Source organism: Oncorhynchus tshawytscha, linkage group LG34, assembly GCF_018296145.1.
Source record: "Oncorhynchus tshawytscha isolate Ot180627B linkage group LG34, Otsh_v2.0, whole genome shotgun sequence".
Taxonomy (NCBI): Eukaryota; Metazoa; Chordata; class Actinopteri; order Salmoniformes; family Salmonidae; genus Oncorhynchus; species Oncorhynchus tshawytscha.
Window position 1 is genome coordinate 8,623,906 of NC_056462.1, and position 25,143 is coordinate 8,649,048.

Sequence of the window (25,143 nt, forward strand, 5' to 3'; positions counted from 1 at the left end):
ATAAAAACCTTCGTCTTTGAATACAATTTCGTATATCGTTTTAATTTATCTAAATTCATAACACAACTCTCCTTTCATATTCCACTCACGGTATAAACAGCTTAGTAGCTGTTATTGGTAATGAATATTACAATGTATAACAAAGTTGTGCTTTTTAATTAACAATTTATTCAGCCAAGTCTACATTCATCCATTTGAGCCACTTCCTTCAAAAGTAAAGTTAGTACTGTGGGATATCACACACAAAAAGCAAAATAAGTGTCAAAGTCAAATAAATTTCACGCATTTCAAAAGTCAAGGTATTGAACAACAAATTACATACAATTGACTTAAATATATTTAAACTAAAATAATAATTTAAGTAAAAGGCAAAAAAAAATCACAAGTTAGGACAAAACTTAAAAGAGATCAACTGCAAAACCAAAAGTTGGCGATGAATAATAACTAAATCAGTAAAGAACTTTCTACGCAAAGTATTTGACAGTAGATTGAAACTGAACAATAAAGGACACTTTTTTTACATTACACTTGAACGACATACCCTGCTAAGGAGATCAATGGGGTGGGTACTGTTGTTGAATACCTTTCTCTATTTACACACAGCAAATAGATTCACCCCCCCATACGATAAGAAAAATCACAGTTCTATGCTTCACACAGTGCTAAGCTGATAGACTGAGCTCCTGCATAAATTCAGGCTCCCCAATGACCTGGGACACTCTGGCAGATCTTTGTGACCTGTGGAATAAGTGAACGGGATACCAAACAGTTATATGCTACAGCCAGTGGTATGCTACAGCCAGTGCATCATTTCAGCATATGTGATATACTCTGGCAGAGTTTAACAACAGTCTTATGTGGTCTGTCTGTCCAGTCCGGTTCTACGCGGCGGTACTCTGCTCCTCTGGAAAGTCAGCCATGATGTTGTGGACCCAGATGTCTGTCTCCTCCCGAGAAGTGTCCACCAGGTACACTATCATCTTGGAGCATAACGGAAATAAGTCAGTGTTTACATCCAAAATGGCACCCGATTCCCTATGTAGTGCACTGCTTTTGACCAGGGCCCATGGGGGCTCTGGTTGTCTGAAACAGACCCTGGTCAAAAGCAGTGCACTATGTAAGGAATAGGGTGCCATTTCAGAGACAACCAGTGACTATGCTATCCTTTTTGAAATTTGTGTTGCTACTGGCTATATGTATTTTTGTCATTCTCAAATAAATTCAATAAATCAATCACCTTCCTGTCCCAGGGAAGCTCAGCCTCCACCACACACTCCACCTGGGCCACCAGGGGCTTCTTCTCTACGTGGTTCCGGAACACAATGGTAGCCGCCTCCGACCACACACACTGCTCCACGCCTGGAGAGGGAAGAGGGTTTATTCGATTTTATTAAATCTTTATTTATCCAGATTTGTCTGATTGTCTTTTTTTTGTTTGTGTCTTTTGCAAGAAGTGTTCAAGATAGCAGCAGAGGTTAGAGGTCAACATGATAGAAATACACTGTTGATAAGTCACCAGTCAGACTATTCCAACAGAGAATTGCATGTCCGACACACATTCATTATATGCACAGTATTACCCATTTTCCTGTACTCACCAGCCAGTTGTGCGGTGATTCCCTGGAAGGGCAGCTGTCTGAATGACTCAATGAGGGGCTGAAGCAGGGTGCAGCTAACCAGCTCGTGTTTACCATAGTCCAGCTCGTACACAGACACCAGGCCGCTGGACAGAACCCTATTCACCAACACACGGTGCCAACTGTGGGCACAGGGAGAGGTCAGAGGTCATACAGACCCCAGGCGGTTGGAGAGAACACCCTTGACCAACAGCGTCAACAACGAGGGAAAAGGGTGAACAAAACATTCATGCATTTACTTGACACATTTGAAGTTGATATAGTTGCCTCAGCCATGTGAAAACAACACAAAACCCATAAATCATCTAGGACTAAAAACACGATGAAGTCAACATTGGCATGAAACCAAAACTGTGGAGGCCTCCAAAACCTAATCTGTCCACTCACTTATGGTCCACCTTGGCGGCGTAGACCTCTCCTTTCTGTACATCTCCGGGCCCCGGCGTCTCCTCCCTCTGGTTGTAGTAAAGGACCATCTCTCCCATCAGCACCACCAGCTTGTACAGGTCCTGAGTTTGATTTGACACATTTCAAATATACTGAACACAAATTTAAAAACATAACATGCAAGAGTTACAATTCATATGAGAAAAATCAGTCAATTTAAATAAATAAATTAGGCACTGATCTATGGATTTCGCATGACTAGGAATACAGATATGCATTGACTGGTCACAGATGCCTTAAAAAAAAAGGGGATCTCAGGGATCACAGTATTTTGTGCATTCAAATTTCCATGGATAAAATGCAATTGTGTTCGTTGTCCTTAGCTTCTGCCTGCCCATACTATAACCCCACCATGGGGTACTCTGTTCACAACGTTATCAGCAAACCGCTCGCCCCCACACCATGCCATACACGTGGTCCGTGGTTGTGAGGCCGGGTGGACGTACTGCCAAATTCTCTAAAACGACATTTGAGTCAGCTTATGGTAGAGAAACTAAAATTAAATTATCTGGTAACAGACATTCCTGCAGACAGTGTGCCAATTGCACACTCCCTCAAAACTTGACACTTCTGTGGCATTGTGTTGTGACAAAACTGCACCTTTTAGAGCGGCCTTTCATTGTCCCCCTGAACAAGTTGGATCTGTGTAATGATCATGCTGTTTAAATCAGCTTCTCGATATGCCACCTCTGTCAGGTGGATTATCATGGCAAAGGAGAAACGCTCACTAACAGGGATGTAAACAAATTTGTGCACAAAATTTGAGAGAAGCTTTTTTTTTTACGTATGCAACATTTCTAGGACCTTATTTCAGCTCATGAAACATGGGACCAACACTTTACATGTTGCATATATATTTTTGTTCAGTGTACATAGTTGCCTCAGCCATGCAGGTTTTTTCTGGATCAAAAAAGTGGCTTAGGTGTTGAGCATGGCAGGGGGGGCGTGTTCGGCCTGGCTGACATTTTCTAACATTTGTCCATGGAGTGGAGACATTTTTGCAGTTTTAAAGCTAATTTCCTGCAATTCTATACATTTTTCCATGCAGCTGAGGTAAATATTGCAGTTCACTGCAAATTTCATGTAATTATACATATTCTGCCATGGAGCTAAAATATATATTTTTGCTGTTTTAAAGCTAATTACCTGTAATTCTACATTTTTTTTAATGGCTAATATGGTGTTCATTTGGACAAACAAAATCAAATATATACTGCTATATTCATTGTTGTTTTAACTTTCAATTCTCCCTGTCTAGCTTTTATTTAGGGGATTGTCAGTACTCAAAGATTATATCCCCCAAAAAGATATAGCACCATTATCTTTTCTACATACTTTGTGGTTTTAGTCGTCTTAGTTCACACTGAAAGCAATACTTTTTTTTACAGTTTGGACTTCGGGCGGCCCTCCCGAGGATTTCATTGGCAGAGAAATCCCTGTCACGCGAGTTCAACAATACAGACTAAAATATACCAACACACGATCTCCAAGACCAAACAAAATCAATGTCTAAAGACTAAGCTACTCCATTAACCTCTCGTGTAGGGGGCAGTATTTTCACGTCCGGATGAAAAGCGTGTCCAAAGTAAACTGCCTGTTACTCAGGCCCAGAAGCTAGGATATGCATATAATTGGTAGATTTGGATAGAAAACACTAACGTTTCTAAAACTGTTAAAATTATGTCTGAGTATAACAGAACGGATATGGCAGGCAAAACCCTGAGGACAAACCCCCCCCAAAAAAAACATTTTAAAAAATCAGCCTACCACTGTTTTCAATGGCTGTCACTTTTATTATAAGGTGAAATCCTCCCAGATTGCAGTTCCTAGGGCTTCCAATAGATGACAGTCTTAAGAGTTTCATGCTGACTTTTGGAAAAATGAGCCAGAAATTGTAGTTTTTCTAGGTGGCTCCCATTTTGGCTGAAGTGTTTCCAAGCGCGTGGAAGAGAGTGCGTTCTTTGGTATTTTTCTCCAGTAAATACAATAACGATTCTCCATCTTAAATGTGATTGTTTATTTACGTATTAGGGTACCTAAGGTTCGATTATAAACGTTGTTTGGAGAAGTTTATTAGTAATGTTTGGGATTCATTTTGTATGCATTTTGATGGAGGGAAACTGGGTGGATTATTGACTGAAGCATGCCAGCTAAACTGAGTTTTTACGGATATGAAGGACATTATCGAACAAAAGGACCATTTGTGATGTAACTGGGACCTTTTGGAGTGCCAACAGAAGAAGATCAAAGGTAAGGCATTTATTATATCGCTATTTCTGACTTTTGTGGCGCACCTGCCTGGTTGAAATATGTTTTTCATGCTTTTTGTATGCAGGGAGCTGTCCTCAGATAATCGCATGGTGTGCTTTCGCTGTATAGCCTTTTTGAAATCTGACACAGCGGCTGGATTAACAAGAAGTTAAGCTTTATTTTGATGTATTACACTTGTGAGTTTATGAAAGTTAAATATTTATAAATTGTGTAGATTTAATTTTCGCGCTCTGCAATTTCACCGGATGTTGGCCAGGTGGGACGCTACCGTCCCACCTGCCCATAAGAAGTTAACAATTTCTCTGTAGAGTCCCAAATGGCACCCTTTTCCTTACATAGTGTGCTACTTTTGTGCAAATGTAGTGCACCATGTAGGGAATAGGGTGCCTTTTGGCATGCACAGCCCTTGACAGCTCTCTTGAACTGGTTACCTGCCATGGCTGCAGCACAAAGTGTCCCGGGTGACAGGCCACAGACACATAGACGTCCATGTTCTGGCCCGCCTGGGGAAGCTCCAAGAGAGGGGGCAGCACCAGCTGCTTCTCTCCCCAAGCGGAGGTGACCAAAGTGGGGTTTGACATGTCCCCGGCACCATCCAGAGGGCTGGGGGTGTTGGTGGAGACAGGGATAGGGCTGCAGGCTGGGCTGTCGAGGGTAAGCTGATCCACCATGTTGGCGACCACGGTGTCGAGGAAACTGAGGGTAGGGAGGCCGTCCTTCTGGGGTCCGGGTTGCTTCCATAGGTCAGAGGTGGCCATCTGGTGGTTAACACTGTTGGTGACATCCTGGGAGCCCTTAGAGGTAAACAGGTAGATGTGCACCAGCTTGTCCTCGTCTAGCGTCGAGATCTATAGAAAAGGAGAGGGTTGAAAATTGCTTGGACATGGACATGACATAGGAGAATCAATAACATTCCATTCTAAAGTTCAGCTTGGAGAGCTACAGTGCAAAGGAGAGTTAGAAAGCTTGAAGATCTAACAGTACAGAAGGAAAATCAATCCTTCATTTTATGAAGCTTTTTCCTTTACAAACTGCTTTTATATATATATAGGTGAAGAGAGGGTTAAAAATCAGTCCAAGTTAGAGGCTTTCATGTAAAAAAAATTTTTTTTATGATTCACAAGTTCAACATTCCAATGTGCCTACTTTCAGTTTGTGGCTTCTGAAAGCTGATGAAAGCTATGCTAATGAGGACAACTCTTCCATTGCGCCAGCTGTGGATCACACCTGCTTCTAATGTCTAATCAACTCTTGTCTGTCTATGCGTCACTTTTTTGAAGCATTATATATTGCTGCTCGAGGCAAGCAAATTCAATAGTTCTTGGTCTAAAAATGTGCCGACTGCAGTTTCCTCCCAAAATACATTCTGAACATTCTGTTCAGTTAGCTGTTACCACACCTGCAGTACAAAAACGGTTGATACAGAGCACTCGGGAAGTATTCAGACCGCTTCACTTTCTCCACATTACAGCCTTATTCTAAAATGGATTAAATAGTAACGGTTTTTCCCTCAATCTACACACAATACCCCATAATGACAAATCAAAAACAGGTTTTTAGAAATAGAAGAGTGGCTTCTGTCTGGCCACTTTACGATAAAGGCCTGATCGATGGAGTACTGCAGAGATGGTTGTCCTTCTGGAAGGTTCTCCAATCTCCACAGAGAAACTCTAGAGCTCTGTCAGAGTGACCATCGGATTCTTGGTCACCTCCCTGACCAAGGCCCTTCTCCCCCAATTGCTCAGTTTGGCTGGGCGGACAGATCTAGGAAGAGTCTTGGTGGTTCCAATCTTCTTCCATTTAAGGAAGATGGAGGCCACTGTGTTCTTGGGGACCTTCAATGCCTCGGCACAATCCCGTCTCGGAACGCTATGGACAATTCCTTCGACCTCATGCTTCGTTATTGTTGTTATGCACGGTCAACTGTGGGACCTTATATAGACAGGTGTGTGCCTTTACAAATCATGTCCAATCAATTGAATTTACCACAGGTGGACTCCAATCAAGTTGTAGAAACATGTCAAGGATGATCAATGGAAACGGGATGCACCTGAACTCAATTTCAAGTCTTATAGCAAAGGGTCTGAATACTTATGTAAATAAGGTAAGTATTTTTTTTAATCAATTTGCACGCAAAAAAACTGTTTTCACTTTATCATTATGGGATAGTGATTGATGAGGGAAAAAAACAATTTTTGAATAAGGCTGTAATGTAACAAAATGTGGACAAAGTCAAGGGATCTGAATACTTTAATTGGATCTGTGTGTGTGATTGACGTACCTTCACGCTACAGTCCATAGAGTTGAGTACAGCACCTCTAAGCCAGAGAACAGCCTCATATATACTTTAATTGGATCTGTGTGTATGATTGACGTACCTTCATGCTACAGTCCATAGAGTTGAGTACAGCACCTCTAAGCCAGAGAACAGCCTCAGGAGTCCAGACCCCCACCTCCAGCTCTACCAGACAACACTTGATCGCCTAGGAAGAACGTAGTATACTTTAATATCCCATAGGGAAATTTACTTGCAACAATGTAAAGGAACGCATGGTGTACAGAAAACCTATCGCAAACTGTACATCAGACAACAGGAGAGAACACAAGGGATCAATCATCAATAAAGCCAGGGGTGTTTCCGTCCAACCTGTGGTGGGATGACCATGAGCTCGTGCAGGAACGAAGGAGGGATCTCTCTCAGCTCTATGACCTCTACAGAGGCCGGGACTCCCAGGTCCACAAATTTGATATCTAGCACTCTGCTACCATGGAGGTTGGTGATCTGACAGGGATACAGACATACTGTTTGGTTAAAGCAAGCACAGCGCAAAATATAACAGAGCAGAGAATTGGTTTGTAACGCATTAGATTTCACTATTCATTTATTTTGGGGTGAAAAGATGTATTGTCAGAGAACATCCCTTTGGGATAAGTGTTCCTTCCATGTCCCCAAGTCTTCCCCATGTAGTTTATTCTCTAGTCTCCTACCTCTACTCTGGACCACCTTCCTTTGTACCGGGCCAGGCAGCACTTCCCACAGAACGGAGTGGACACCAGAGACTCTGACGTCACCTGGCAAAGAGACGATCAACAACATATTGTAAATCCCATAACATTATTAGGCTATATGTGTAACAGCAATTTGCCCCCCCCCCAAAAAAAGAAAACAGAATGGTGTAACTATCCCAACTGTCTTCGTGTACCTGGGTTATGAAGAAGGCCTCGATCTTATCCAGGATCTCATTGAGCTTGACCCGACCTCGGGAGGGCAGCTGGCAGAAGATGGTTCCGTCAGAACACACGTTGGTCACAGACACATTCATATAGGTACTGTTGACCTGGAGGAGAAACCAGACACATTCATATAAACTCAGCAAAAAAAAAAGAAAACGGCCCCTTTTCAGGACCTTGTCTTTCAAAGATAATTCATAAAACTTCACAGATCTTCATTGTAAAGGGTTTAAAAACTGTTTCCCATGCTTGTTCATTGAACCATAAACAAATAATGAACATGCACCTGTGGAACAGTCGTTAAGACACCAACAGTTTAGAAGGCATTTAATGTCACAGTTATAAAAACTTAGAACACTAAACGGCCTTTCTGCTAACTCTGAAAAACACCAAAAGAAAGAAGCCCAGGGTCCCTGCTCATCTGCGTGAACGTGCCTTATGCATGCTGCAAGGAGGCATGAGGACTGCAGATGTGGCCAGGGCAATAAATTGCAATGTCCGTACTGTGAGACGTCTAAGACAGCGCTACTGGGAGACAGGATGGACAGCTGATCGTCCTCGCAGTGGCAGACCACGTGTAACAACACCTGCACAGGATCGGTACATTCGAACATCACACCTGCAGGACAGGTACAGGGTGGCGACAACAACTGCCCGAGTTACACCAGGAACGCACAATCCCTCCATCAGTGCTCAGACTGTCCGCAATAGGCTGGGGGAGGCTGGACTGAGGGCTTGTAGGCCTGTTGTAAGACAGGACCTCACCGGCAACGTCACCTATGGGCACAAACCCACCGTCGCTGGACCAGACAGGACTGGCAAAAAGTGCTCTTCTCTGACGAGTCGCGGTTTTGTCTCACGAGGGGTGATGGTCAGATTCACGTTTATCATCAAAGGAATGAGCATTACACCGAGCCCTGTACTCTGGAGCAGGATCGATTTGGAGGTGGAGGGTCCGTCATGGTCTGGGGCGGTGTGTCATATAGCGTCCATAGACATCCTCCTCCCTTATGTGGTACCCTTCCTGCAGGCTCATCCTGACATGACCGTCCAGCATGACAATGCCACTAGCCATACTGCTCGTTCTGTGCGTGATTTCTTGCAAGACAGGAATGTCAGTGTTCCGCCATGACCAGCGAATAGCCCGGATCTCAATCCCATTAAGCACGTCTGGGAACTGTTGGATCGGAGGGTGAGGGCTAGGGCCACCCCCCCAGAAATGTCTGGGAACTTGCAGGTGCCTTGGTGGAAGAGTTTGGTAACATCTCACAACGAACTGGCAAATCTGGTGCAGTCCATGAGGAGATGCATTGCAGTACTTAATGCAGCTGGTGGCCACACCAGATACGGATTGCTACTTTTGATTAATGCAGCTGGTGGCCATACCAGATACGGATTGCTACTTTTGATTTTGACCCCCCCTTTGTTCAGGGACAAAGTGTTCAATTTCTGTGGAACTTGTTCAGTTCATGTCTCAGTTGTTGAATCTTGTTATCTTCATACAAATATTTACACGTTAAGTTTGCTGAAAATAAACACAGTTGACAGTGAGAGGACATTTATTTTTTTGCTGAGTTTAGGTACTGTTGACCTGGAGGAGAAACCAGACACATTCAAACTCCATACTTAAGAAATAAGGGATAACATGGCACTACATATTCATGAACGCCTAACTGAGAATAAACCCTCATTACAGTGAGATTGAGGTAGATTACTTAACACGGTAAGAGAAAACAGGATGGGAATGCATGCATTTCAGATGGATGAAGGACAGAACACAATATTGCATGTGCTACCTACTGCCGGTGTGCCATAGAACAAGGCCATTAACCTGAAAATGTGCTCCAGTCCAAGGCTGACCCTGCGCTGCTCCCAGCATGCTGTCTGCACGTCCTTTCCATGCAAATTGATCAAATGTGCATTGAAAGGAAAAATGGATACTCTAGAAAACCTATAACAACCTGTAAAGGGTTCTCCATGGCCTTGTCCTGCAGAGCCTTGAGGCAGACAACGTTGATGTTGACCTCATCATCGTGCGACGTGTCGTAGAGCACCACCTGGGGCGGGTCAGCGTCGTGCTGCAGCAGCTCCACAAGGAGGATCTTACCTACGGCCAGGGACTCCAGGGTCTGCAGCACAGAGAGCTCCGAGCTGAACTGCTCCAGACCTACATGCAGAGAGGGAGACGCAGAGAGGGAGAGAGAGAAAAGAGAGCGAGAAATATGGGAGAGAAAGAGATGGAAAAAGAGCGAGAACGATTAAAATGAACCTCTTGCCCCATATTACACCCCCGAGGTACTTAGATTTGAGAGGATCCCTAAAGGACAAAGAAAGCAGATTAAACACACCAGAATGTGGAATACCACTAACTGTAGTGACGTGTAAATAAACATTACATTTAGCTAACTGTATTCTCCATCACACAAACTAATTATTTTCATGGACACACTGTAGTTGCGATGCTCAGAAGAGACGGGGGAAATGGGAGTTGAACTTGGTTACCAGCTAGTGTACAGGTAGTTGCCTGGAAGGGCAGCTTGAGGAAGTCTTTCTGCAGCTCCAGTAGTTTGGTTCTACTGAGGACCTCAGAGAAGCCATGGTCCACGTAGTACACCTGTAGAGCAACAACAACAGTTTGGTTATAAACAGGGCCTTGAACTTTCTGTGGATTGAAAACATTCAAGGTACAGTCTTCTAGTAGTACACCTGCACGGCTGGTTACTGAGAAAACAGGATGTTTAAGTTGTCCACTTAAAACACCTGAGGGGCGACAAATCTGGTTAAACACAGGGCCATGTAGGTGATGTGGACTGGACACCTGTAACTAAGTCTAGCATAGGAAGGGCCAATAAAACGTCCTCATTATTTCCTGCTTCCCATGATTATTACTTTTCACACTATACTTTAACTTCTCTAGGGTAGGGGGCAGCATTTGGAATTTTGGATGAAAAGCATGCACAAATTAAACTTCCTTCTACTCGGGCCCAGAAGATAGGATATGCATATAATTAGCATATTTGGATAGAAAACACTCTAAAGTTTCCAAAACTGTTAAAATAATGTGAGTATAACATAACTGATTTGGCAGAGAAAAATCCATTCAGGAAGTAGGATTTTTTTGTTTTTGTTGTTTTCTAATCAATGCCATTACAGTATCCATTGACTTAGGACTCAAATTGCAGTTCCTGTGCCTTCCACTAGATGTCCACAGTCTTTAGAAATTGTTTCAGGCTTGTATTCTGAAAAATGAGAGAGAAAGAGCATTCTCAATGAGTGGACCCTGCCGTGTCACAGAGCTTTTTCATGTGACCGAGAGAGTGCCTTTCTTGTTTACCTTTTATATTGACGACGTTATTGTCTGGTTGAAATATTGTCGATTATTTAGTCTAAAAACAACCTGAGGGTTGAATATAAACATCGTTTGATATGTTTCTATGAACTTTACGGATACAATTTGGATTTTTTGTCTGCTTGTTGTGACTGCATTTGAGCCTGTGGATTACTGAAGAAAAAGCGAGCAAAACTGAGGTTTTTGGATATAAAGAGACTTTATTGAACAAAAGGAACATTTATTGAATAAATGAATGTCTTCTGAGTGCAAACATATGAAGATCATCAAAGGTAAGTGATTAATTTTCTCTTTCTGACTTGTGTAACTTCTACTTGGTTGGTTACCGTTTGTAATGATTTGTCTGCTGGGCTATGTTCTCAAATAATTGTAAGGTATGCTTTCGCCGTAAAGCATTTTAAAAATCTGACAGTGGTTGGATTCACAAGAAGTTCATCTTTAAACCTGTTTAATAGTTGTATCTTTTCTGAATTTTTATAATGAGTATTTCTGTATTTGAATTTGGTGATCTGCAATCTCACTGGATGTTGGCCAGATGGAACGCTAGCATCCCACATACCCTAGAGGTTAAAATCCAACTAAAGAGTTGGCAGAAAAGTATCCTCGTGAGGCCCTTCTAACCCATTACCACACACTTCTCTTTCTACTGCATTTTCATTTATTATTTTACCTTTATTTAACTAGGCAAGTCAGTGAAGAACAAATTCTTATTTTCAATGACGGCCTAGGAACAGCCTTGTTCAGGGGCAGAACAACAGATTTGTACCTTGTCAGCTCGGGGATTCGATCTTGCAACCTTTCGGTTACTAGTCCAACGCTCTAACCACTAGGCCAATGTTTGTTCAACTTTTCACCACCTAATCGTGTTTTTGGCTCAGTTCCGCTTCACAAACCTATAGGGGAGATTCCCTAGATACCGGTTAAGCCTAGTCCTGGACTAAACAGAACTTTCAATGGAGATTCTCCATTGAGCTTGCCTCTCCAAGACTATACTTACCTTGACTTTGTCGGTCATGACCTCACAGACCTGGGCCCTGACGACCTCCTCGCCCCCCTCCACTTTGACGGCCGCCAGTTCACCAGCTGAGGGGAAGGGGAGGAGCCTCTGAGCGCTGACCTGGCTGTAGACTGTACTCATGGATTCCTCCATTGTCTCCAGGGCCTGAGAGTAGCCCTCACCTATGTACCTGTGTAAGAAAAGGAAAATTCCCAACATTTTCCGAAATTGTTTAGGTTTTTCTGAAATCCAGGTTGGAGGATTTCCAGAAGCAACAGGAAATATTGCAGGGGAGGGAATCTTCTAAACAGGAAATTAGAGGCTTTAGGCTGCAAAATGCCCTGAAAAGTTAATGAAATGCCCTCGAAATTGCAGTGTCGAAGACAAAAAAAACAACAAAAAATATCCCCAGAAATTTCACCAGAAATTTCTCAAAATAAATAGTAAAATGACCAAAGAAATAAGCTACCTGAGGATGACCTGGTCGGTGCTTCTTGCCTCCACCACCAGCACTGAGGGGAACTCCTCCTTGGGGAGCAGCAGAGGAGGAACCATGGGGGTGCTGTTGAACTTATAACCCGACGGAGAAGACGGGGTGCTGCTCACCTGCATGTCCAAACAACACACCGTAATACAGTTGTGCCAATGTGTTCTCTACCAGTTTCTTCTACTTCTAGCTCATGTTATTTGGGAGGGAATCAATTTCAAGAGTCGATTCCCGACTCGAGGAATCTGAAATGACTCCGATATATGATCTCCTGAATAAACAATGAATAAATGAAATAACATTTCTGGAGTGGAACAGGCAGCCCTACCTTGGCCTTGTACTCGGTGGTGGGGCCGTAGAGGATGGCCTTCATCTTGTTGTCGGTCATGGGGTACTCCACGGTGCAGATGTCTAGTAAGAGAGACAGGTTGGACAGGATGTCCTCTGGGAAGGGGACCTTGAAGGTCTCCTGGTAGAGCTTGGGGAGGGCGTGGGCCCACAGGCCGTGGCTGTATTTAGACAGCAGCTCCTTCAGTCTGAGACGCGCCTCCGCAGGGATGCTCACCGCTGTAGGGGAGAGGGGGATTGGGGTGGTGGGGGTAGGGGAGGCCATCCGTGTGGGGGAGGTAAGGAAGGGAGGAGTAGGGGAGGTGGGGGTGAGGGAGGGGGGAGTAGGGGAGGTGGGGGTAGTTGTTGGCTTCCATGAGGGCAAGGTGGAAGTAGGGGAGGGTCTCCACAAATTACAGGTGGGCGTAGGGAGTAGGTGGAAAGGAGAGGGATTCCACAAGGTAGAGGGGGCAGTTGGAGAGGTGGAGGTATGGGTCGGGGAGTGCTTCCACGAGGGGGCCAGTGGAGTGGGCCAGGTCTGACTCTGGTTCAAGGAGGGGTTCCTCGGTGAGAAAAATAGAGGGGCCAGTTTCACTGGGTTGGCAGTGACTGGTTTGACTGGAGCGGTAGTGATGGGTTTGGCTAGGAGGGACGTGGCTGGTTTTACTGTATAAGGAGCCGTTGGGGGTTTGACTGGTGAGAGAGCAAGGCTGGGGGGTTTGGACTGAGGGGGGTACACCAGCCTATCTGCTCGATTGGTACTAACAGGCTTCTCAACCTGAAACACAAAGTGTCAATCGATGCATCAAAGTGCATTTTTAAAGTACATAAAACACTACAGTAAAACAGTGCGACTTTCTAATGTTCTGTAAATCTGTGGGGGGGGGGGAAGAAAGTGGTAACTATTCTATAATCTCAAAACATTTCCTTTTGTTGCTGATAGAAGGGAAACAAAGATAATATGATTTTCCACTAGATACTTACTAAGCAGATGTGTGTCCAGTTCTCCAGGTCTATGACCGCTTGGCCAGGTAGGTCCTGTTTGTGCATGTCCCGGTACACAGAGGGCAGCTTGGAGAGCCACAGACCACTGCAGTACTTCTTCAGCACCTCAGAGATCCGATTCTGCACCACCTGGGGGTTGTAGTCTCCCGGCTGAAGGGCTTTGGGCGTTGGATGAGGGACGTTACTGATGGTAATGGAGAGAGCTGGGAAACAGGATGAAACAATGGCATGTTATTAATACATAGTATACCAGCCACAGTCATGTTCAGTAGGGTGAAAACAGTTTCAAATGTTTTGTACAGTAACACTACCACCACTAAAGTGTTCAGAGGACACTAACCAGATGCCCTCCAGGGGGAGACATAGCATACACTTCCTAGGAGAAATATTCTTAGTCTGGGATTTCAGACAAAATCTCCACTATGAACCTGCTGTCATGCAATTAGCCAAATCTCCAACTGGAGAAAGATGGGTCCCACTTGAGACTTACCAGGAGCTTTTTGGGTGGTATTCGAAATGTGATGGTTGACTTGTTTCACCAGTCTAGAAGAAAAGGTACATTTCTTGACTGGTCTGAAGAAAGATAGAGGGATAGTAACATCTGGTGGTATTATTTGAATACAGAGAAGACATTTGTCAATAACATTAAATAAAATGACATTGAATACGGTATAACGTCACAAACCACCTACACCTTACACATTGGTGTGTGTTAATGCCCTCCACACCTCTCATACGAAAGCATGTGTTCCTTCCACTCACCTCTCACTCGGTTTCACCTGAGTGATGGGCTCCCTGTTCTGACTCTGCGGTGCCGGAGCAGGGGGGTTGGCCCGCTCGTCATGCTGGCTGTACATCTTCCTGATGTCTCCCCCAGCACTGAAGCCTCCACAGATGTTGTAGCTCCGCGGCCGTGAGGGTCCCATGGAGGAGTACGGCTGGCTCCAGCCAGAGCGCACTGGAGCACGGTCGGGCTGACGCAGGGACGTCCGAGGCTTCTCTGGAGACGAGGGGAGAGATGGAAGGGGTCGATGTCAGTGATGACAGCATCCTGCTTCACTTTTTCACTCACTGATTTTATTCATATGTGCAAAGAATCAGGAGTGAGAGGAGTATAATTTTTTGTCTGAAAGGCCCTTATACTTAGCTTTTTGTTGAAATTCAAGTTCTCAAAGGAATAGTAAACTGGGCCATCAAGGAAAGACATTCAGTATAATTTTTTGTCTGAAAGGCCCTTATACTTAGCTTTTTGTTGAAATTCAAGTTCTCAAAGGAATAGTAAACTGGGCCATCAAGGAAAGACATTCAGAAAAGAGCCATTCTCAGATGACGCAGACTGGGACAAGGACAGACGAGACCTACCATAGAACACAAAATTTGAAGCCAATTTCGACCTCATCCGACAGTTCAGCATCTGGGATCTGCCAGGTGCCCTCTTGCTGGACTTCTGACGGGCGACCAGCTGAGCGATGTGGGCCGTTTCTTGACAGACTGCAGCGAAGCACATTATCTACAGGAGAAATATGGAGAGTACAAGCTCATACAAAGTGACACATATTGGCTTAAAACCTAAATCTGACTAGCTCAACTCTCCTCAAACTCCAAATATGTCCTTCCTCCTGAAATGTGCACATCTTCACTTCCCTTCATAGATTTAAAAGGAAAGTGGCCAATAGAAAAGGAACCGGCTGGTGTAAGGGATATGCTGCTTGCTCCTGTGGGGCACAGGCAGATTTCACACCTAGTCCGCTCGGGATTCAAACCAGCGACCTTTCGGTTACTGACCCAGTGTTTTTTATCACTAGGCTACCAATCCCCCCGTTTATTGGGAGGTAGGCCTTACCTCCCCCATGCGATTCTCCATTCTGACCACGGAGGGGATACTGCGGAGGAAGCACTCCAGTGAAGGGTAACCCAGCTTTCGGTCAGGGATGAACTCCCCCGTCAGCGACCTATATTCCCCCTGCAGCCGCGTGATGGACACCCCGTTCTTATTGGCCTGTAGGACAGCCCGGAGCATCTTCTTCATCAGATCGTCAGACATCCCGACACCTGGTCAGGAACATAATGAAGGCCGCTGTCAGTGTCAACACAAAATTAGTCCCGTTAACTACTTTGTATTGCAGCGCCATTTTGTTCCTTATTAAATACAAATAAACAAATGGAGCCAACTTAAATTATGACTAGAATGAATGTCCAATCATTGCGCTAGATAGTCAAGACAGTTGTGTTATACAGTCACCAAACACACAATTATACACACTTACCAAGTCATCAACTACTGAGACATGTGCTAGCCAACTTAAATACTTGAGCTGCGGATATGTAGCTAAGTTACCTTTGCCTAGAAATAACCAACTCAATAACTAGCTAGCTATACGGTTGCCCACTTAGGCTACAGCTTCCCAGTGTTTGTTGTTAGCCAACTAAACAAAAGTAGCGATTGCAGCAGAGATGTTTAGAAAGGTTACAAAAGTTTGCTTTGATTGTAGGTTGAACTGGATGAATAACGTTAGTGTGGCACTTGTCATGGGAGGCCGCCGATCTTTGGGCTGTCAAACATGTTTTTTCAAAGTAACTTTTCCTATAAACATCCAATGTCAGTCCTTACACTATAATACTGTCTACGAATATGCTATACAGCCTTAGCGTTGTTGGCGAAAACATGATAGCTAGCTAGCCAACGTCTGCTAACGTTAACTAGAAGTTCTTGTAACGAAAGTACCCAGGCTTCAAACTAACGTTAGCTAGATGGCTATTATTAACAGTCCAAGGATGTATAATATGTTGTATTTCATATTGGCTGGTTAGCCATACTGATTACCTGGGACTGTTATTAGCTTCAATCAATGAACAAACTTTACTGAGTCACTGTCTCCCCAGAACTGTTCTCAAATGAACGTTCGCGTGCGGGGCGCCCACGTGCCCTCAAGTTCAGATGGTCAAATGTAATAATTATCGGGAATCACGGCAGCTTTTAGTAAATATGTGATTTATTTTATTGTAAGACATTTACACAGATGTAATTATTTATTTTCAAGTCAAAGATACTCAATTATGCAACCGATATACAGTACGCGTGGCATACTTTAGCTGCTGGAAGTAGTTTGGGGGTGCAGATTTGTTTTTGTTCTTGCATGTGCTGAGGACTTCTATCTCAGTCTGCTAATACATGACTAGTAAAGGCCCAGCGTACTACTTTTGTGATGTTTTTTTTTAAACTATGTGGAAACTGAAATGGTCTATTCATTCCTTTTCGAAGAGACTCTTATCCAGAGCAACTTACATTGTCATACTGGTTCCCCATGGGATTCAAACCCACAACCCAGCGGCATGCTCTACCAACTAAGCCACATTATCACAAACCACTTGATGTCTCAACGTACTCAATTACTTTGTTTTTCTTCATGGTGATGGAAAGTCTACAGATACAAACCAAGATGATTATTATCCATATATATTTTTTTATGTAATGTTTATTTAACTAGGCAAGTCAGTTAAAAAACAAATTCTTATTTACAATGACAGCCTACACCGGCCAAACCAGGCCAATTGTGCACTGCTCTACTCCCAATCACAGCCGGTTGTGATACAGCCTGGAATCGAACCAGGGTGTCTGTAATGACGCCTCAAGCATTGAGATGCAGTGCATTAGATCGTTGCGCTACTTTGCATGACCAGCCTATGTACAATACAGAAATGTACATTTACCTTAAGTGGTTTTTAAGGATGGTAAATTAATACTGCATAAAAAGGGGTTGTTTTCCATGTCATTTGATCAATAAAAATATTTAATTTGATGTGGATGTTTTGTGTCTTTGCCCATAACTTTGCACCTTTAATGTGAGGACATGGTTTTGTTCTTTCTGTATCCCATTAGAATGACTATTGAATCCTGCAAGATACTGTTCATAATTATACAACTAGCTTTTTTGCCAAAGCAGAGGTGCTGAAACGTTTTTTTTTTTGCTTGAGCTACAGACATCTATATTAGTCTGCTAATACTAGTAAAGGCCCAGTGCACTACTTTGTGAGAAGAAAACATAATTTAAAAAAATACCTTTTTAAAATGTGTATGCAGTACCAGTGAAAAGTTTGGATACACCTCCTCATTCAAGGGGTTTTCTTTATTTTTACTATGTTCTACTTTGTAGAATAATAGTTAAGACATCAAAACTATGAAGTAACACATATGGAATAATTTACAAACTAAAAAAATGTTAAACAAATACAAATATATTTTATATTTGAAATACTTCAAGGAAGCCACCCTTTGCCTTGATGACAGCTTTGCACACTCATAGCATTCTCTCAAACAGCTTCACCTGGAATGCTTTTCCAACAGTCTTGAAGGAGTTCCCACATATGCTGAGCACTTGTTGGCTGCTTCTCCTTCACTCTGCGGTCTAACTCATCCCAAACCATCTCAATTGGGTTGAGGTCGGGTGATTGTGGAGGCCAGGTCATCTGATGCAGCACTCCATCACTCTCCTCCTTGGTCAAATACCCCTTATATAGCCTCGAGGTGTTTTGGGTCATTGTCCTGCTGAAAAACAAATGATAGTCCCACTATGCGCAAACCAGATGGGATGGCGTATTGCTGCAGAATACTGTGGTAGCCATGCTGGTAGGTGTGCCTTGAATTCTAAATAAATCACAGACAGTGTCACCAGCAAAGCACCATCACACCTCCTCCTCCATGCTTCACAGTGGAAACCACACATGCATCGATCATCCGTTCACCTACTCTGCATCTCACAAAGACACAGCTTTTGGAACCAAACATCTCAAATCTGGACTCATCAGACCAAAGGACAGATTTCCATCGGTCCAATATCTATTGCTCGTGTTTCTGGCCCAATCAAGTCTCTTCTTATTATTGATGTCCTTTAGAAGTGGTTTCTTTTCAGCAATTTGACCATGAAGGCCGGATTCAGGCTGTCTCCTCTGAACAGTTGATGTTGAGATGTGTCTGTTACTTGATCTCTGTCAAGCATTTATTTTGGCTGCAATTTCTGAGGCTTAGTAACTCCAATTAACTTATCCTCTGCAGCAGAAGTAATTCTGGGCTTTCCATTTCTGTAGAGGTCCTCATGAGAGCCAGTTTCATCATAGCGCTTGATGGTTTTTGCGACTGCACTTGATGAAACTTGTTCTTGAAATGTTCCACATTGACTGACCGTCATGTCCTGAAGTAATGATGAACTGTCATTTCTCTTTGCATATTTGAGCTGTTCTTGCCATAATATGGATTTGGACTTTTACCAAATAGGGCTATCTTCTGTGTACCAACCCTACCTTGCCACAACACAACTGATTGGCTCAAACGCATTAAGGAATGAAATTCCACAAATTAACTTTTAACACAGCACACCTGTTAATTGTAACGCATTCCAGGTGACTACCTCATGAAGCTGGTTGAGCAAATGCCAAGAGTGTGCAAAGCTGTCATCAAGGCAAAGGGTGGCTATTTTGAAGAATCTCAAATATAAATATATTTTGATTTGTTTAATTAAGACTTTTTTGATTACTACATGATTCCATGTGTTATTTCATAGTTTTGATGTCTTCACTATTATTCTACAATGTAGAAAATAGTAAAACATTACGAAAAACCCTTGAATTTTTTTATTTTATTTCACCTTTATTTAACCAGGTAGGCTAGTTGAGAACAAGTTCTCATTTGCAACTGTGACCTGGCCAAGATAAAGCATAGCAGTGTGAGCAGACAACACAGAGTTACACATGGAATAAACAATTAACAAGTCAATAACACAGTAGAAAACAAAGGGGGGAGTCTATACACAATGTGTGCAAAAGGCATGAGGAGGTAGGCGAATAATTACAATTTTGCAGATTAACACTGGAGTGATAAATGATCAGATGGTCATGTACAGGTAGAGATATTGGTGTGCAAAAGAGCAAGTAAATAAATAAAAACAGTATGGGGATGAGGTAGGTGAAAATGGGTGGGCTATTTACCAATAGACTATGTACAGCAGCAGCGATCGGTTAGCTGCTCAGATAGCTGATGTTTGAAGTTGGTGAGGGAGATAAAAGTCTCCAACTTCAGCGATTTTTGCAATTCGTTCCAGTCACAGGCAGCAGAGTACTGGAACGAAAGGCGGCCAAATGAGGTGTTGGCTTTAGGGATGATCAGTGAGATACACCTGCTGGAGCGCGTGCTACGGATGGGTGTAGCCATCGTGACCAGTGAACTGAGATAAGGCGGAGCTTTACCTAGCATGGACTTGTAGATGACCTGGAGCCAGTGGGTCTGGCGACGAATATGTAACGAGGGCCAGCCCGACTAGAGCATACAGGTCGCAGTGGTGGGTGGTATAAGGTGCTTTAGTGACAAAACGGATGGCACTGTGATAGACTGCATCCAGTTTGCTGAGTAGAGTGTTGGAAGCCATTTTGTAGATGACATCGCCGAAGTCGAGGATCGGTAGGATAGTCAGTTTTACTAGGGTAAGCTTGGCGGCGTGAGTGAAGGAGGCTTTGTTGCGGAATAGAAAGCCGACTCTTGATTTGATTTTCGATTGGAGATGTTTGATATGAGTCTGGAAGGAGAGTTTGCAGTCTAGCCAGACACCTAGGTACTTATAGATGTCCACATATTCAAGGTCGGAACCATCCAGGGTGGTGATGCTAGTCGGGCATGCGGGTGCAGGCAGCGATCGGTTGAAAAGCATGCATTTGGTTTTACTAGCGTTTAAGAGCAGTTGGAGGCCACGGAAGGAGTGTTGTATGGCATTGAAGCTTGTTTGGAGGTTAGATAGCACAGTGTCCAATGACGGGCCGAAAGTATATAGAATGGTGTCGTCTGCGTAGAGGTGGATCAGGGAATCGCCCGCAGCAAGAGCAACATCATTGATATATACAGAGAAAAGAGTCGGCCCGAGAATTGAACCCTGTGGCACCCACATAGAGACTGCCAGAGGACCGGACAGCATGCCCTCCGATTTGACACACTGAACTCTTGTCTGCAAAGTAATTGGTGAACCAGGCAAGGCAGTCATCCGAAAAACCGAGGCTACTGAGTCTGCCGATAAGAATATGGTGATTGACAGAGTCGAAAGCCTTGGCAAGGTCAATGAAGACGGCTGCACAGTACTGTCTTTTATCGATGGCGGTTATGATATCGTTTAGTACCTTGAGTGTGGCTGAGGTGCACCCGTGACCGGCTCGGAAACCAGATTGCACAGCGGAGAAGGTACGGTGGGATTCGAGATGGTCAGTGACCTGTTTGTTGACTTGGCTTTCGAAGACCTTAGAGAGTGGATTAGATCTGTAACAGTTTGGGTCCAGGGTGTCTCCCCCTTTGAAGAGGGGGATGACTGCGGCAGCTTTCCAATCCTTGGGGATCTCAGACGATTTGAAAGAGAGGTTGAACAGGCTGGTAATAGGGGTTGCGACAATGGCGGCGCAAAGTTTCAGAAATAGGGGGTCCAGATTGTCAAGCCCAGCTGATTTGTACGGGTCCAGGTTTTGCAGCTCTTTCAGAACATCTGCTATCTGGATTTGGGTAAAGGAGAACCTGGAGAGGCTTGGGCGAGGAGCTGCCGGGGGGGCGGAGCTGTTGGCCGAGGTTGGAGTAGGTGTGTCCAAACTTTTGACTGGTACTGTATATTTTTTATTCAGATTTTTTAGAGTGCTGCAACACCCTCAGCACCTCTACTTCCTGTGGCTACGTGGCCTAGTAAAAACAAATGGACCGTTATGAGGTAAAAAGCATAACTATGTCCAATTTGTCCTATCATTTTTCCCAGTAGGAGTAATTATGTAGGTATTTCCGAATTTATAATGCATTAATCATATTAGCCTAATGGTTAGAACATTGGCCCAGTAACCAAAAGTTTGCTGGATAGAATCCCCGAGCTGACAAGGTAAGAATCTGTTGTTCTGCCCCTAAGCAAGGCAGTTAACCCACTGTTCTCTGGGTGCCAAAGATGTAGATGTCAATTAAGCCAGCCCCCGGCACCTCTCTGATTCAGAGGGGTTGGGTTAAATGCAGAAGACACATTTCAGTTGTTATCCCCATTTCCCATGATTCATCACATACAAAACAATGCATTGTAAGAGCTTGGCCTGTAGTATCAAATGTAGCACCCATGAGCCAAAAAGGTGTCCTCGAAATGTGTGTAGGCCTACTAAATGTTATGTCACATTATTGTACTACACTATTTCAGGCTGCGCATGTATAAGCCATGAGCAGAATCAGTCAGTTAATGCCTGCCCATTGGCCGTCGTCTGATCTGATGTAACGGCTGTGGCTGTCGTCTCTGGTGCCTGTCCCATCTGTTCGGTCTGAGAGGCCAGCAGCCAGGCTTGGACAACAGTGTCCTGGTGAGTGGGACTGGAGGAGGTCCTGTTCTTCCTCAGGAGGATCAGTCGTGGGTTCTTCATCAGGGTGTAGAGGAGCATCCATCACCGCCTGGCCCTGCTTCCACGGGCTGAATCTACAACACAGTGGTATTAGAGAGAACTTCCACGGGCTGAATCTACAACACAGTGGTATTAGAGAGAACTTCCACAGGCTGAATCTACAACACAGTGGTATTAGAGAGAACTTCCACAGGCTGAATCTACAACCCAGTGGTTTTAGTGAGAGACTGACATGATCTACAAAGGACTATTTAGTCTAATACACACTCACATGATGAGACACTTCAACCTACACTAAATGATCTTTCAAACATCCCATTCTTTTGATCTGCAGCTGTGTGCATGACATCTTGACGTTAACTGACCTGGCGAAGGTGTGTTGTGGAACGTGGAGTACGATTCTGCCTCTGTGGTCCTCTGTTGTCTCTCCAGGAGAAGATGGCAGAAACACACCATGACAGGGTTGTTGTGGTAGTGGTCTGTGAAAATCATCCCGATCCAAGTGCTGTAACCTGAAATAGACAGTCAAAGAGTTACATTCTATAGGACGTGTACTTGCCACACAATCTTTGTCATTCAAATCCAGTGAAATGCTGCCACCTTCTGTATAAATAAAATATGATGATGACGAACTATGTAGAATACACAAAAGAGAGCAAAGTCTAGGGTTGCAAAATTCCGGGAACTTTCAATAAATTCCCTGGTTTTCCCGAAATCCTGGTTGAAGGATTCCCGGAATCATAAGCCAAATTTCTGGGAAACCAGGAAATATATGATTTAAATCTAACTTATATTTGCTTTGTGGTCTTTGTGTGTTTTTGTTATGTACAGGCTTTCTTCTTCTCTCTCTGTCATTTAGGTTAGTATCGTGGACTAAGTACAATGTTTATCCATCCTCAGTTTTCTCCTATCACAGCCATTAAACTCTGTGACTATTTTAAAGTCACCATTGGACTCATGGTGAAATCCCTGAGCAGTTTCCTTCCTTTCCAGCAACTGAGTTAAGAAGGACACCTGTATCTTTATAGTGACTGGGTTTATTGATACACCATCCAAAGTGTAATTAATAACTTCACCATGCTCAAAAGATATTCAATGTCTGCATTTTTTTCTACCAATAAGGTGCCCTTCTTTGTAAGGCTTTGGAAAAAATGATCTGTGTTTGAAATTCACTGCTCGACTGAAGGACCTTACAGATAATTGTATGTTTGGGGTACAGAGATGAGGTAGTCATTCAAAAATCATGTTAAACACTATTATTGCACACAGAGCCAATCCAACTTATTATGTGACTTGTTAAGCACATTTTTACTCCTAAACTTATTTAGGCTTGCCATAACAAAAGGGTTGAACACTTTATTTTGTAATGAATTTGTAAAAAAATATACAAACATCATTCCACTTTGACATTATGGGCTATTGTGTGTACAGTAGGCCAGTGATACAAAATCTCAATATAATCAATTTTAAATTCAGGCGTTAACACAGCAAAATATGGAAAAAGTCTAGGGGTGTGAATACTTTCTGAAGGCACTGTTGAATAAATGATAATTTTTCAGAAAAATAGCATTGTCTTATTACATAAGCATGTCTATAGCAAAAACACAGTCAAACATACTATATCTTACTGTATGTTGATGTACTACACTATCTAGAACCTAAAGGAGCTATCTACAACCTAAAAGGGTTATTCAGCTGTCCCCATAGGAGAACCCATTGAATAACTCTTTTTGATTCCAGGATGACCCCTTTAGGGTTCCATGTAGGCCCCTTTCCACAGAGAATTCTACGTGGGACCCAAAAGGGTTCTACGTGGAACCAAAAAGGGTTTTCCCTGGAACCAAAAAGGGTTCTCCTATGGGGACAGCCAAACCCTTTTTCCTAAGAATGTTGTGTTACTGGCACCAGTGGATGTTGGTAACACTTTACATGACACCTAGCTTCATAACACATTATGATACAGTCATAACCATGTCATAATATGTCATAACAGCTGATCTAATGTGTCATAACCTGTCATAATATGGTCATAACACTTTCATGACACATATATGTAGACCTGATGTGACATATATTGCGTTATTTTATGGCTGGTTATCACACCTACATAAGAGTGTTAAACCCGACAAAACCTACCACACAAGGCAAAACATTCCATTACACCATAGCCTACTTGTCAAACAGTATTTCTATGTAATATAACATTTTCTGAAATGGATCATATTGAATTATCATTGTAATTGTGCACACATTGATGTCAGACATGCACCTACCCCAATGCTCTGTTGACTGGGATGAATGCAGGAGCAGATTTCAGGAGCAGGACAAGACACCCTCTTTTTGACTGATGACTGACATAAGGGCATGTACCTATCTGGCTTACATGATTCTGATCATACTGGTCATAATGCTTCTTGACAGTGTCATAAAGTGTATTTTCTTAGTCCAAGTAAAGTGACACAGGATGGTCATAATGCTTCTTAACAGTGTCGTGAAGTGTGAAAACATCACTTTAAAGGAATTCAATACCACAACAAAGGATAAGAAGCAAACTTTCAAACGAAAGGAAACTTCTTTGCAGGGAAAAATCACATTTGAATAAATGTGGGTTTTGACACTCTTATGTAGGTGTCACAATCAGCCACAAAGTAACGCAATATATGTCACAACAGGGGTAAATATATGGGTCATGACAGTGTGGTGATCATATTATGACAGGTTATGACAAGTTATGTCAGCTGTCATGACATATTGTGACATGGTTATGACTGTATCATAACGTGTTATGACGCTAGGTGTCAAGTAAAGTGTCACCTGGATGTTAACGTACTGTATGGGGACACAGAGACCCCTTACCGACGGAACGAGAGAATAGTGTAAGAAGAGGTCCATGGGTACACCACTGTCACAGGTCTGGTTAGGAGAGCCCCTTCAAGACAATAAATAAATAAACAATTAAAAAAGGAAAGTTGACTTTCAGACTGAATAATACATTTCCTCC

General features: G+C 43.2%; 1 protein-coding gene across 3 annotated transcripts; it reads right to left on the reverse strand.

Annotated features, from left to right (window-relative positions):
- Positions 1–135: 135 nt before the first annotated feature.
- On the reverse strand, positions 136–16,709 carry LOC112231845 (tudor domain-containing protein 7A-like). Of its 3 annotated transcripts, none has more exons than XM_024398646.2 (20): positions 16,576–16,709; positions 15,595–15,803; positions 15,114–15,261; positions 14,514–14,751; positions 14,242–14,294; positions 13,731–13,954; positions 12,748–13,524; positions 12,402–12,538; positions 11,933–12,122; positions 10,089–10,200; positions 9,548–9,753; positions 7,559–7,693; positions 7,344–7,427; positions 7,003–7,137; positions 6,734–6,838; positions 4,787–5,203; positions 2,025–2,146; positions 1,599–1,759; positions 1,238–1,359; positions 136–980 (listed from the first exon to the last, which is right to left on the reverse strand). In XM_024398646.2, exons 2-20 carry the CDS (start codon positions 15,793–15,795, stop codon positions 882–884), a joined length of 3,666 nt encoding a protein of 1,221 aa, XP_024254414.1. In that variant the 5' UTR covers positions 15,796–15,803; positions 16,576–16,709; the 3' UTR covers positions 136–881. The 3 variants fall into 3 exon arrangements, with proteins under 3 accessions (XP_024254414.1, XP_024254412.1, XP_024254413.1); XM_024398644.2 differs by having other exon boundaries at positions 14,242–14,324; XM_024398645.2 differs by lacking the exon at positions 16,576–16,709 and adding an exon at positions 16,019–16,393 and having other exon boundaries at positions 14,242–14,324.
- Between the last annotated feature and the right edge of the window lie 8,434 nt (positions 16,710–25,143).